General features: G+C 40.4%; 1 protein-coding gene across 1 annotated transcript in view; it reads left to right on the forward strand.

Annotated features, from left to right (window-relative positions):
* LOC108600372 (MOXD1 homolog 2) overlaps window positions 1-15,091 on the forward strand; it is a 117,496-nt gene extending 102,405 nt beyond the window's left edge. The window contains exons 10-12 of the mRNA XM_017987909.2: window positions 1,315-1,450; window positions 9,071-9,239; window positions 12,941-15,091. Of these exons, the coding sequence (XP_017843398.2) occupies window positions 1,315-1,450; window positions 9,071-9,239; window positions 12,941-13,261 (626 nt within the window). The 3' untranslated portion in view covers window positions 13,262-15,091. The remainder of the gene's footprint in view (window positions 1-1,314; window positions 1,451-9,070; window positions 9,240-12,940) is intronic.
* Window positions 15,092-15,868: the final 777 nt, after the last annotated feature.

Below are 15,868 nucleotides of genomic sequence, written 5' to 3' on the forward strand. Positions count from 1 at the left end.
TGCAGTTGCATGAGCTCGAGCGGAAACTGGACTGGAGCAATGGAGCTCGAGCTGCTGCTCCTACGACGTCATTGTAAAATACATAAACCAAGACATTGAAACATTTCACTTAGCACGAAGACTGCCAGGTGTTAAGCGGCCGTGAAGGTAACATGGGAAGTTGTGGGCGTGCCACTCTGGGGCGGGGGGAGCGGTAGTTTATGGGCAAAAGAACTGATTGTTATGTTGGGTGCAAAGCCTGCAGCGACAGCGCAACTGACAGCTGTGTAAGTACCCAGCAAAGTGGACAATGTGACAGACAGCACTAAGAAGCGACACAGAAAGAGATAGAAAGAGGCAGCGCAAAGAGGAAGCAATTAAAAATGTGAAGCATTTAAATAGTTAATAAAGTTGTTTATAAATATTAAACGTTTGTTAAAGTGAAGAATTAACGATTGCACTTCTGCTTCTGTTTGACTTGCAATAAAACGACTGACGACTGATTCTACATTGTAGTTGGTCATTTGCAGCCTGGTCTGGTCATTAAAATGAATCTCCATTGGGCAGAGTGTTCTGTATACAAATCTAACGTAAATTTGACTTTCTTGCTTGCTGCACAAGCAACGCAGACAAATTGCAATCTGTAGTAAGTGAATGAACGCAGTGGCAACAATTGAGTGCAACTCTATGGAGACACACACAGACTCGAGTCGTAATAGACAAAACCTAACGATGTTGCACTAAACGCAAGCACAAATAGACAGATATAGACACAGATATAGATAAAGACTTGCAGCAGCAGTAAATAGGCAGCCAGGCGTATGCGTTGCAAATATAAAGCTGGAAAGCTTTCCAACTCAAATAAAGCAATGCTGATGCGACGACGACGACGACGACGATGGTGTTGTTGATGGGTATTGCTGCTGCTGTTCAGGCTGCAGCTGCTGCTGCTGCCAACGCAAACAGCTACCAACCAATGACGTCTTGTGCAATATTATTATGAGTTGGCGCCGCCGCCGCCAACGGACGCATAATTTTGCCTTTTGTTCATAGCCAGTGAGGCGGCAGTTCTTCAAAAAAAAAACACGTTGGGGTGCAACTTACCTGGCTGGCTGGCTGGCTGGCCAGGAAACTGTCCTCGTCATCGCCAGAGCGCGGAACTTTTTTGCATTTTGTGTGTTGTCAACCGTGCGAAATTTTTCCCTTTATTTCATAGCATTTCATATTTTCTTTTCTGCCTTTTGTCGGTTTATACTGCGATATATATTTGTTGTACTGCTTTTGTTTCCGCTGCATTTCTTATGCATTTCGTTTGCTCGCCTTTTCCCTTTACAGGTGGCCTCACAATGAAGGAAGAAAGCTGCACCGTGCTGACACTTTACTATCCACGCCAAAAGAAACTGACAACGTGTCACTCACTTCCCAGCCTACCCACAGTGTTGCATTCACTTGGCATCGAGCAACTCGCCACGTAAGTCCCGCGCTGCTCCTACTTACTATACTATACTATACTATACCATATTTTTTGCTTACGAATTTCATACAATACATTTTTTTATATATGTATGGGTGTATGGGTTGGAATTTTACATTAAGCACCATACTGTGCAGTCTGGAGCGAACAATGGGAACGAAAGTCGCCTGATAAGTCAAATGAGAATTGACAGAAGTGAAGAGAAATTGAAATAAGGGACAAAAGCCTTTGCAGAATGCACTTGATCAATAATAATTAATGGGAATCTGCTTGCATAAATGAGCAAGAAAATTAAGAATTCAATCATTTATCGATTTATTGTCCATAAAGCTTTATTATCTATTCGAATCTATAGTCTATAGTGTTAGTTTGTCGAAAAAATTGACTCAATTCAAACTTAAAGTCCATTTAATTAATCGATACTATCGATAAGTTCAACTGTAGCTGTAGCTTTTGAAATTCCCCAATTCAACGGTGTAAACTCCTAATTGACAATATTTACAATCAATTAGATTCATTCATCGAAGGCTTTATAAATTTTATTCATAAATTCATAACTGATTTAGCAACTTATACAATGATTATTCAAGCATAAATGCAAATTTCAGCAATCAGCATCCGCATTCGCATCTGAATCACAATTTGGCCACGGTGCAGTTGCATACGCAGCCAACAGCAGCAGCAGCAGCAGTAGAAGCAGCAGCCACCGCCATCCACTCGACGTTCGCTCTTGTGTATAAGGAAATTCGGTTTATTTCTCTGTTGACTAAAGTAATTGGTGATTTAATGATGTTGTTGCATAACCAAATCACCTAACGAAGTCGCAGCTGACTCAGGCAACAACAAAGAGCAATGAGTTTAACGCAGCTCCGAGTGGGTTTGTGTGGTGGCATCTGCTGCGGCTTGAAGTACTATTTACCCATCAAACAATTGGAAAATGAACTGCTTGTATACTGTGTACTCTAATTGCGAATGTGGAAAAATAAATGAGGAGAATATGCCAAGCGAGGGCACAGGCAACCAATAAACCACAAAACTCAGTCAGCACGCCTAGGTTCTATTTAGAAAATATTGATTTCCATTAACCCCGAGTGCTAAGCAAACAGCCAGGCTAGGCCAGGCCAGCCAAGTATAGTTCATTTCCATTCAGCCAGGCAGCCAGGCAGCCCGAGCTAGTAGCTCTTGACTCTTGAATTCAGATGCGTTGAAGCATAATCACCTCGGGGCCATAAATGTTGAATTAAAGCGTAGCTTGAAAATTAGTCGAAATTAAACACGAATACAAAAAGTCACGAGATTCATTTTGAATTGATGACCAGCTGCCAGAGTCAAGTATTTGTATTTGTGTGTTGGAGGTTGGGACTTGGGGGCGCCACGCGCCACTCGCTCTATTAATCACTTCCTATTGACACAGTAGCGAGGGTCAAGAGAAAATCAAAGATAATTTTCTATGGTAAGGACTACATTCTTTGCTTATTGCTTTCGTTGCCTGACGCAAATGGCATAAATTGATTAAGACAGCGTGCCAAAGTGGAAGCGGAAACAAAGCCTTAAATAAGTTGAGCAGAGGTAGCAACAAGCTGCAAATGAAAATTGTGGCAACTTGCTCAAGTCTCCGATGCTTTAACTGTCACTCACCTGGGCTGGGAAGTGTTGAGACGCATGTAAAAGCGTTTAACTGGCATTCATGACTCCGATTTTCAACTCTCTCTCTCAGTCTCTTGTATTAGATCATCTGTGAGGCTTTTCAGACTGATATCTATCATAGGCACATTTCAATGATTTTCCTTTGCATCGACAGTTTTCAATATTCCATACATATATTCGATATTTTTTTTTTGTTGCTGTTCACTCGTTTATTGCTGTCGTCATTGTTTGCTGTGTTGTTGTAAGTGATTGTGAGGGCCTGCCATACATTGGCTTTTTGTCCTGACACTGCCGCACAATGTTCATTCATGGACCACACACACACACACACGCACACCCACACATAGGCATACCGAGGCTATATTGCGTACACCGAAAATCGACATGAATTGATAAAGTCATTTGCAATTGTCTGTCGTTATGGCTCGGTCTGGGAGTTACTGTTGTTGTTGTTGTTGTTGTTGTTTAACGCGTTTGTTGTTGTTTACTTTATACAATGGCATGCAGTGCACTGGCATTATTATTGCTGTGCTGTTGTTTTTGCCCTTGTTGCTACTGTTTTTGGTCAGTTATTATGGCTGCTGCAATTTTGTAACGCTTAATGGGTTCAGCCTGGCTGCATGTGCCTGAACCGAAAGTGCGAATGCGATATGAGGATTAAAATTCATAATGAAAACTCAACAATCCAACAACAACACAATCAACAACAACAACAACAGCAACAAAAACAATAATAATGAAATTTCCATAGTTGTTTTTCAACTACTCCCGCATAAGAGCATAGCACACAATGATGTCCCAGGTACAACAACGTGGCCTGAAAGCTTTGCCTCTGGGGCAGCTCTGTCTGCTCTGGTCTGGTCTGGCCGGACCACAAAAACCGCTTGAATGCTTCGGGTTTAATTAAACAATGACAAAAACTAGATGAACAGACAATAAATAGAAAGCACGGCTCTAGCCTTTGCTTGTTTATTATGACTATGTCTCTTTTTTTACTGAATTCACTTGGAAAGATAATTAAGCTGATTAGTGTGCCGATTTCAATTTGCGAATGGCAACAGTCTCATCAAAAACGAGGCTGTTGAGCAAAATTAAAGTAAGCGATTGGAATATGATTTACCTAGGATTGAAGCTAAAATAATATATATATATATAAATATATAATATTTACTCAAGTGTTTTTATTTTTTTATTTAATTATTAATAATAAGCATCTTCAATATCTTTTTTTACTATTAGAGTTATAATGCGTTTAATATCAATTATCCAGTCAACTATAACTATATAGAGTACATTGGTCTACGCATAGCTAATTTTAATTATTGCGTGGCAAAAGTGTTTGCAATTCAAAAATGCAATTATAAGCCAACATTTCAGATGAATGACAGCTGAATTTAGAGGCTGCCAACTTGACGCTCTATAAAAAATCCTCTCGATGAATTGCGCATGCATTAATTTGGTTTAGACTTTGGTATAGTTTGTTGTTGAAATTGCCCATAGTGTAATAGTAAAACACACACACACACGCATGTATCGAAATCTATGTAGATTATTAAGCTGCTTAGAGTTACAACTATGCAAAATTTTGTGGCCATTTGAGCTGCTGTTCATAACCGATAAGCTAATGACACATGGGTCAATCCAATGAGGTGCACTACACTAATGTAATTAGAGCTCAGTTGGCAAGGCAACCTCTTGGCTCTCGGCTCTCGGCTCTCGGCTCTCTCGACTAGGATGCTTATGCTCGAAATTCAATTAAATCGGATATGCAGAGATTTTGTGCATAGAGAGAAGTTAACAAGTAGCTGGCAAAACTCAAGTAAGGCCACTGCCAAAATTGTTGGCAGTTTAACTGTAGCTCAATTGACCAACTCACCCACACACACACGCACACGCACACATATACATATACAATTGCAAGCAGAGCTGGAGTGTCGAGTTATGGACAGGCTGACTGGCTGGATGGCAATATTGTCCTCGGCGTCAGCGTCATGCAAAACTCATTGAAGTCGTTAGCGTGCTTATTGGTGGGTGGACAAGTTGGGCGTTGGGCGTTGGGCGTTGGGCGTGCCACAGGACAATGCAGGCGCTCGAGCTCATTGCAGCTGGCAGCCATTGACCAGCCACTGGTTGTGCTTCATTGATCATACGGCCACACACACACACGCATACAGAGGCGTTGCCCATGCAGTTATTGGCTTAATTTACGTTTGGGTTTTTGTTGCCTGCGTTCGCTTTTTTACCAGAGTTCGTCTCAAATAATGTGATAGTGGTTTTTACAATTTACGCACTTGTTCAGGGCATTGAAATTAATTTTAATTGCATGAGTGTGTGTGTGTGCTTGGGTGTGTGTGTGTGTGTTTTAAAAATGACCCAACATTAAAATCACAGTAATTATTCAAGTTGTGCACCATTTTTCTTCTGGTTATGCAAATTGGCTTCATTATGCCTTTTGCCTTAATGATTTAAGGCACTGCCACGCCCCTCTCACCCCCCGGGGTGCCTCAGCCGATAAAGCCTTTTGCTTTGCCTTTTGCCTACTCAGAGGCTCATTAAGTCGCCGATACGCTTGCCTTGATATCCTTTATTGCTTTATGACTTCTTGTGTTACATTTTCGTTTATTACGTGTTTTCATTTTTATTTATCTCCCTTTCTGCCTGCAACTGCAAATGGCGCAAGGATATCAAATTGCTTGACAGCATGTGGCTGCGCTTTTAAAGGATTATTAAATACTAGAGTGGGCACCTTTAAATGAGCGTCCATTTAATGCTATTTTAATAATATTTTAAACAACAGCATTAATTACACGACGCTCGCTTAAGCGTTGCCAAAGGCTTTTTGATAATTATTTTATTTTTAATTAGTCGCGTTGATTATGTTTCGCTGCAGTTAATACAAATTAATGCCGCATCAAATGAATTTGCTTTGTTTTGCGTATTTATTAAATCCCATAAACTTCTATTATGCCATAGCTTAGCTGGCTGGATGCAATCCATGCTAATTTAGCAACAACAAGCCCAATTGCTGTACATCAATTGTTGAACAATTGCATGTTATTTAATCCAATATCATAACAATGCTTTAGCTTTCGAGCTCTTTTGTCTCATTGGCTTCTAACAACAGTTGCCCATTTGAGCAATTTTAGCTTTCATTTGTCATCAGAGCCTGCCCATTGCCCATTGCCCGTTGCCCAGTTGTTGGTCGTTCTGCCAATTGCAATTGCAATGCCAGTTCAAAATTGAATTTCAGGCTCACACACACACACACACACGCATATGAGCAACATAACGCTACATAAATAAACCCACTGCAAAGCGCAATGCAGTTGCCTAGCCCGGCGGGGCTGCTGCTGCTGCTGCTGCGGCTACCAAATGCATTTTGTGCTGGCTTTGGCTTTGGAGCATTGTGACGTGTGCTGGGCTGCGCTATTGGATTTTATAATCAACAATGTGGTGGGGTCAGAGGGCTTTCGTGCTGCGGCTAAAGCTGCTGGCTCATAATTTTAATTATACTGAGTGCCAATGAAGTCAACAGCGATAAGACTAAAACGGCCAAACAACCAACCAACCAACCGATTGATGCAGATGGATGCTGAGGGCTTGCAGCCCTGGCTGGCTGGCTGGCTGGCTGGCATTTGTTCATTGGGCATTGTGGACAGCGCGTTTGGGGGCGTACTCGTCATATCAGATCAGCATAATCTATCTGCCTTTTAGCATTAGCAACAGATGTGTGTGCGTCGGCCACTGCATTTATATTTATTATGGCCACAGGAGCAGGGAGGGCCCGGCCCGGCTCGGCCGTGTGTGTCGGTCACGCGGTGTCCGTCCGGATATATTAGCAGCGCGTCGAGCAAACGGTACGCTCAATAAACCACAAAACATTGTCCAGCTTCAGCTTCAGCGGGGTGCATGTCAAAAAGCGAGACGCGGCTGCACAGGACTGCACAGGATATGAGGTCACAACAACAACAACAACAATTGAACATATGCAGGCAATATTTTATTTTATGTGTACATTATTATTATTATTAACGTACGCACAATGGACCACACACACACACACACACACATCGATACGGAAGGGATTTATACAAGTGGCTAGCATTTAGTTTTGTGGGCGGCACAGCGTGTGTGGTGGCGAGTGGGTGGTGGGTGGTTGCCTGCAATCAATCCGCAGACATTAATATTTTTCGTGTTGCCAACCGCAAATTGTTGCGGCTCTCGCTTGTGCATTGCAGCAGCAGCAGCAGCCACTTCACCCCCCCAGCCCTCTCCCTCTTTTCACAGCTTTGACTGTCTGTGATATCAGACAACCCTCGATGCGAATTGAGTGGAATCATAAATTAATTAAAAGAGATTTGTTTGCGGCTTGCAAAGGATTCAGACACCACACACACACACACACATACAAAGCACACGGAAACAGTTACAACAAAAGCAAATGTGCGTTCGCTGATGTTTTTAGTGCTGCTAGAAAATTAAAGCAACATTTTTCGTAATGCTTGCCAAAGAACAAAATTAATTAGCTTAATTGTAAGGGCGGCTCGAGACGGCCACGGGTACAAAATTGTGTAGGCGGAAGGGGGAGGGGGTAGGACAAGCAATCATAGAACGCGCAAACGAAACGAAGCGAAATGAGTGAATGGAGAGAATGAATGAAATGAAATGAATGTATAAGGAATTTATATTGCATGAGTTGACCAGTGGCGGCTGTTCAACTTTAAAAGGGGAACTAACAAAGCCAAAATGATTAATTATAGACTCGTATATTAGAATTTAAGATTTGTAATTATTGAGAAATTTGAGTCAATTTCAAACCAACCTTCAGTCAGCTTCCCAACCCTTTCAAGCTGGAATTAAATATTCCAAACATTTAGAGGTTCATCGTTTTTTTTTTTATTTGGTGTATTTGGTTTTAATAAAATAAATATTTTGTGCATCTACCCAATTTAATTTGAGCTGCCCAGAACGATAAGTGAGCTGAAAGGATTAGATGGAGATTGATTCAATTTTAACATAGTAATTTTTGCTTAATTAATTTTCCATTTTCAATTAAATATTAAGACAACAAATGGTTTAATTAAAAACGATCAAATTTATGCAGCTTTAAATTGTTTGATTGAATGGCTTCAATATTTCATTTAGTCACATATCACACAGCAATTTATCCTTAATCCAACGAAAATCAAATATTTGCTTCAGTTCTTTAAAGCAGATGGAAGCAGCTTGACTTTAAAATCAAAATGATAAATCCAAATATTTAAAAATCATGAAACAAGCTTAGTTATGCTTATTCAGTTTGATTAGGGGGTTGTTGCAGTTGCATTGAAATTATCTTCTAAGCCTCAGCATTAGTCATTGCAAGTTGTGCAAACAGTTCCAATCACATCCCTTGTCAAAAGTGTGATAACCACGCCACTGTTTGCCGCAGCGCCAGCTGCCAACTGCCAACTGCTCTGAGGTTTTACACTTTTGGCCCATTTGTTGGGCTTTATTTTATTTTTTTCTCTCTTTGCTACTTGCCTGCCTGGCTGGCTTTGTCTGCTTCGTGCTTTATTCGTGTGCGGTTTTTATTTCGTTTGGTCGCGTCACCCTTGGCATACCAAAGAAAGCAAAAAAAAAAACAGTAACTGAGAAAGAAAGTAACGTATTTGACGCGTCACAAATGAAAATCTAAAAGATTAATTAGCTCAAGTTTCTGCGCAGCAGCTTCTTACCCCGCAGTGCTGCCACTCAGCCTCAGCCGGCGTAATACGCGGCGTAAATCTGCGCCGACTTACCAACTTAGCAGGCTCCAACTCCAACTCCGAACCCAACTCAACGCAGACGAAGTTACTCGAAAATGTTTGGCAAAGCGCCTTTATTTTCGGCTGGGCAGGGGGGAGTTGCTGTAATAAATTTTAAGTCCTAATCAAAGTTGACAATAATAATAAAGTTAATAATGTTATTTTGCCTTTGCGTCTTTTGCAGTGACTCAAATCCCGTGCTGATTTCATCACCGCCCGAATTGGCTGGCATGACACTGGAGGCACGTCTAATATCCTACGATTGGGAAAATCAATTTGGTGAATTTCAAGAAGCCACACGCAAGGGCAGCTTCAAGCCCATCTGCTGGGGAGCCAAGAACCATGTGGTGCCGGTGAGTAAGCAGTGGCAATTTATGTTCGCGATAAGCTCCAGCTCCGCCAGCTGAAAGTCAACCAAATGTCAAGCGATAGAGCAGAAGCTTAAAATACGCTGCAAAATAATTAAATTCGCAATAAAGATACTTGGAATCGAAGAGACAAATACAAAGTGTGGCAAACTTGACTACAAAGTGCGCATATCCTTCGAATGTGTGTGTGTGTGTGCTTGACTAGCGAAAAGGGATGACCGAAGCAAAGCACCGATGTCACAGTTGAAATCGCATTAACCCTTTTCTATCGACTCTTTCGCTCTCTCTCTCTCTCTGTCTCACTCTTTGTGCTGTCTCTAATCGCTGGCAACATCATTTTGCGCTGCTTTTCGCTACTTTACATCCATCAGCTTAATCAGCTAAATTGCTAGACAATATCTGGGATAATTTTTCTTGCTGCCATTTTGGTTGAGACCCACACACACACACAAACACAGAGAAGGACAGAGGGACACAAGGACTCTAGACAAGTGCTCATTTATTCATCGCGTATAGTATGGGGCAAAAGACATTAGGGGCATCCTGGCTGCTGCTGCTCCTGCTGCTGGCTCCCACTCGCACAGCCCGGATAATGTGGCTGCAGCAAAGCGGGTAATGTCTACCGGAAACCGCACGTTATAAAGTGCAATCAATTGCAGTTGCCTGCCTCACTGACTGCCTGGCTGGCTAGTTTGCTGGCAATGGCCAACATTTGAGTTTGTTAGCGCCACTTTACAGCCCCGTCGAGCGAGCGAGCGAGCGAGCGAGAGAGAGCGCTGCTAGTCCGAAGGCTTGAAACAGTAACCAGTAGCCAACCGGGTCACATATATCAGCCGCTGCACGTACAACATCGACAACGATCATTCTAATGGGTCACACACTAAAACCAAGTCGCAGTCGCAAGCAGCTGCCAGCTGCCAGACCGGCAGTCACACTAATTCACGTTCCATGGTTCAAACAATTCGTCCTCGCTGCCTCGCTGCCTCACTGACTAACTGACTGCCCGACTGACTGACTGGCTGACTGACTGACTGGGGTATTCCCATATGAACATGCTTCTAGTCGCTGGAAAATTGTAGGAAATTGCTTAAGTTGGGATATTGTTGCTGCTTTTTTTTACACACACACACAGACAGAGACAGAGAGGATGGCAGAGCGGGGGGAGGAAAATTATCAACGCCTGAATTGTCATCGATTTTCCGTGCTATTGCGTTAAATGTTGTTGGCCATTTCACTTCCCCCCTAGTCCCCATTTGATGCTTCCTTTTTTATTTCATTCCTTGCTTTTTTCTACTTTTGCTGCAACCAGGCCAATAATTCATTGAGCACTGCCTCAAGCTGTGACAGGCCCATTGAATTTATAAACCCTCCCAGCGTCCAAATTAGCAGACCAGAGTGTATAAAATAAACTTAAACCCAACACAAACTTTTGCCCAGCCGACAAATTTTTAGTAGCTCGTTGGGGCAAATCAAAGGCAACGCCAGAAGATTGAAAGGTGAACGCCGTTCAATGTAGTGTAAAATAAATATGCACAACACAAAAAACAGCAGTTTGGCCCATTTAGCAGCAACAAAAACTAATGCATTAACATATAGAAAGACTGATTCTGATTATATATAAACAGCTTGCTTTCAAACTTCGCTGAGCTGGAAGGCCTAGTTAGCAGAAGTTGCAAAGCTAAACTAAAGAAAATTATAAACTTTACAAAAGGGTAGAAAGCCAGTTAACGTAAATAATAAACGAGCTTAGCATAAAATTGTGCATTCAATTAATTTTACTGCGCTAATATTTAATATTTAATGCGTAGTTTTTTTATTCGAAATTTTCGTATTAGCCAATTGAGGCCAATTGAGCCTGCTCAGCTTCCACTTACACATGAGTTTAATTTTAACAGCCGCAATTAACTTTTGTGCCAGAGGAATTAATTTCGAAATGCGGCAATTAATTTGTAGTTCCATTTAAAGCCAGGCCAGGCAATCACTTTGGGGCGCTTAGACAAAATTAAATGCAGTGTCACAAAATGCCAAAATATATTTTTAATCCCCTAAGCGCACAGCATGTATACATAGGTATCCTTTTGTGCGAGCAATCCTTTTCAAAGTTACACCTGCAAAATGTAAATAAAGCTAAAAACATTTTGTCATTTGCCTGACAAAACTAATTAGCATAGAATAGCAGCAGCAGCAACAGCAACAGCAACAAGAGTGAATAGAATAGAAAAAATCCCATAGCATATTTACCAAATGCCTCACATATCAAAAGCGAGTTGGGCAGCAGCGCCAAAGCGAAAAGCAACAAAAAGTTAAATCCAACACCCAATCCAACAGTTAATTAGCATGTCAAACCCAAAGCTACTTACACACACACACACACACACACACAGACACATACATATCTTAAACATTAAAGCAGTCTCGACAAGCTAATTAAAGCTTTAAATTTATGCAGACAACAAATTGCACATTTTATAATATTGCTGCAAAGCTCAAGTCAGCAACAACAACAACAACATGCACTCCTTTTCAATTAAAATGTCTGTCAGTGGCAACAACAATAACAAGCTGCTAGTCAAACTCCCGCTCCCCTCCACCCACAGAGTCACAACTTTATGTTGTCCACACTCACTCACACCTGGGCAAATGTCTATCAAAGCCCAGGGAGCAGCATAGACCACACACACACACACACACACACACAGCCGCACGCACACACCCGCAAAGCGCTACACAAAACGCCTTTTGAAAAATTTAACAACCCACAGCCACAACAACACCAACAATAACAACAAGGACAATAAGCAAGCAAACAAACAAACGTAGCTTTAGCTGTTGACTCCTGAATCCCTGATTTTCGTTGTCCGCTGCCAACGCCGCTGCCATGTCGCACGATTTGCATAATATTATTAGTAAACACTCGTTATGAAGTCTCTCTCTCTCTCTCTCTCTCTCTCTCTCTCTATCTGTCTCTCACGCCCACACACAGAAATGCAGACATTTACTAGATTTAGATTTTTGGACTGCCCGTAAAATATTTGACCGCAGCCATTAAAGATGGTACACCCAGGAGCGGTAGTCACACCTAAACGCCGATCCGAGCCGAGCCGAGCCGTTGCCCATTGCCTATTTATAAACACAAATTTATGCAGCGTAATTAAAACGCAAAAATTTTTGGCTAGAACGACGCAATCTGATGCCATCCATTGTGTGTTGTATACCGAGAGAAAGAGACAGAGAGAGAGAGCACTTGGAATTCCAATTGTTGTTGGGCATAGCGACTAGAGAATGACATAAAGTATGCTTAATCAGCGAACAATAAAACTGTTGAGATTAAACAAAATTTTATTGCTCAATCTTTAATTTGAATTTTTGTTGCCTGCGCAAGCTTTGATAAGCAGATTTGCTATCGATCGATTAATTGTGAGTGTGACCAGCTTTACCAAAGAGCAGCCATCGATAGCAATTCAGTCTTCATTTTAAGCTAGAGAAAAGTTGCACTGGGCTTGTTTGGCTTAAGCAATGCTGCATTGCCATAAATAAACGCTTTTAATTTCCTCACGCCCACAAATCCTGCGAAGGTTGCAGCAACAGAAGAAACCAAAGCAGAATTTAATTAATGTTGTAATTTATGCGATGCGAAGCCAGCACTAATGTTTATCCATTTCCTCTTTTTGTCTGTTTGCTTGCAGGGCTCCGAGTTTCTCGAAGGCTACAGCATAAATGTGACCAAAACCTACAAGAAGCACAAGCGGTGCAAGCCAAAGCGCGTCTATGCGGCCATTACGGAGCGCACCTCGCCGTCGGCGGATCTCAGCGAGCTGCCCGTGCTGCACGAGCTGGACAACAATAACATCATCGAGGGAGCGGCGCGCAGCAGTCGCAGCTCCGCGACTGACATCCATGGAGGATTGAGCGGTGCTGCCGCCCACAAGACTTGCGGCCAGCTGGCCAGCTGTCTGCTGTGGCTCTGCGCCTCTTCCTGGTGGCTGCTGCTCATGCTCAGGACGTAGAACGTAAACGGCAATGGCAGCGGCAGAGAAAACGTAGCAGCAGCGGCACTACAGGCACCACCGTCTATCTAAACTATATACATATATTAAATACTACAACTCTCTTTAACTATAAACGACCGCTCTTAATCCTACTGCAAATACAACTACAGACAACAACAAGAAGAAAGAAAGAAAGCACGAAAGAAAGCAAATCAAAGCATAAAAATGTTGCAAAAAGCAAACACAAAAAAATAAAAATGAATTGCAGTTCTATTAATTATGCATGTTATACTAGAAATTCTGTCCACCCCTCCCTGAACTGCTGTACTCCCTGTTTATTTTACTGCCATGTCTCTTGCACATTTTTGTTGTTTTTGTTCTAGCATTTAGTAAATTATTAATGATTTTTTCTAACGTACCCTAAGCAGAAAAGAAAAATTATGAAAACCCGCAAAAAAATATATCTAGTAATTAATCAAGAAGCAAAACCGAAAAGCAATAATTAGTTGTTGTTGTCGTTATATAAAATATACAAAATAAAATAACTATATATGTATATGTATACATCATAGATATCTACGTATAAAACTAAATACTAGTGCAGTCATTCCTTCTATGATAGTTTTATTACACACACCCACACACACACCACACACACTTGAATAGATATGGGGTCTGACTTATATAAAGCTTGAACGCCTGATGATTTTTGTTGGGCATTGCAAGACACAATCGTAAATGAAGTAATTGAAGTAACTCAGTCGAGAATGTGGGCATAGATTTAGAGAAACATAAAACTAAAGCATTAACATAAAACATACTTAAGTCCCAGTTAAGTTTAGTCACTTGCAGTGCGAGCAAACTAAGGAACTAAGTTCAATGCGCTAAGAAAAAAATACTAAAAGCTAAACACACACACTCACACACACACACGAGTATATTACACATATAAAATTATACGTCCATATAAACAAACACAAACAAAAAAAAAAAGAAAACGAGCAAAAGAAAAACTAAGTAAAACATTTAGTTGATGATGAAAGACTTGCGACTTTACTTTTTATGTCACCGCGTAACGGTTTAAACGACTAAGCAGAAAAATATACATTTAGTTATAGAATGAGATAAAAGTGCATAAGAAATGGTAGCCAACTATGCTAAGCCGTCAAGTTGTAAAGATTATGTTTTTTCCTAAGAAACTTTGATTAAATGAGTTTAGTGTGCTAAGCTGGAGCTGAGCCACTGACAATTCAATTTCAGATCCAAATCAACTCAACTCAACTCAGCTCTGGCTCAGACTGTACATTTTTGTTGATTTATCGCTATTTGTATACTTGCTATATACTACTATTATTTATAATTACTTACACTACTTACCACTAAGTTATCTTCAGTTACTAAGCAAACTCAACTCGTATAATACTCCATTTCTCTCTCTCTCTCTCTCTCTCTCTGTCTACACTCAAAGTGTTGGCTCTCTGTAACTACTGTAACTTTCAAGCAGCTTCAACTTTATGTTATTTCATTCAAACTATATACTAAAGCTAGCACTAAGTTGTAAATACTTTCTATTTGATAAGGCAACTTGTAGGGCAAACTATGTAACTCGGTTTTTCAGCTAAGATGCGAATTGAAGCAAGTGAGGAAAAGCTAAGCATTATACAGGGTGTGTGATTAGAAATTTGGAATGGGCATAGTTATATATAGACTACTACTATACAGAATACTCTTAGCCAGCGTTAGGCGACAATGTTGAGGGCTCAGGCTGAGGGCCGTCAGAATCAGCTCGAAAGTAGTAAAAATATACCATATACAAATACATACAAGCATACATACGATTACGATATACATACATAAATAAATCTATATATATATATATATATATACATGCATAACTATTACTATAAAGTCTATATATACAATAAAAAATATAGTATCTATAAGTAGTTACGTGGTTCGTAGTTGTAAATGTGAATGTGAGTATTTTATACAAGAATAAATAAAAACTGAAAAAAACAAACAAAAATATTATAAAAATATTAACATAAAGCAAAAGAGTATGAATAAACCGAAAAGTTATTAAAAACAACAAAAAAAAAAACAACAACAAAAACTAACGTTACAATTTTTATACAAAACCCGACAAGCAAAAGCAAATCATAATGATTGCTCTAAAAAGAAAGTCTATACATATATGTATACATAAATAAAACTATATATATATATATAGTGTAGTATATATTTTTTAGGTTTACTGCTATTAACTGGCGTTAACTATGAATTAGTGGCAAGCTGGCAAATGCAAAGTTGAAACAATCAAAATAACATATTTAAACAAAAACAAGAGCGAACATTTTGCGCAAACTGTTGAAAAGTTTGCCACAAATTAAAAACTATTTGCGCAAACCCAAATACACTCATACACACAACACACACACACACAGAGAGAGAGATACAAAGCATACACCTACAAACAAAACTTTAGTCCTGTTAGAAATGAAAACTCAAAAACAGAAGCAGCGGCAGAACAAAAAACAAAACAATACAGCAAAAACTCTAGTAAAGTTTGTTGTGCAAAGGACTCGAGAGAACTGCGCCTAGAGGCGTGCCTGTTAAATATGGGCC

Source organism: Drosophila busckii, chromosome 3L (assembly GCF_011750605.1).
Source record: "Drosophila busckii strain San Diego stock center, stock number 13000-0081.31 chromosome 3L, ASM1175060v1, whole genome shotgun sequence".
NCBI lineage: Eukaryota > Metazoa > Arthropoda > Insecta > Diptera > Drosophilidae > Drosophila > Drosophila busckii.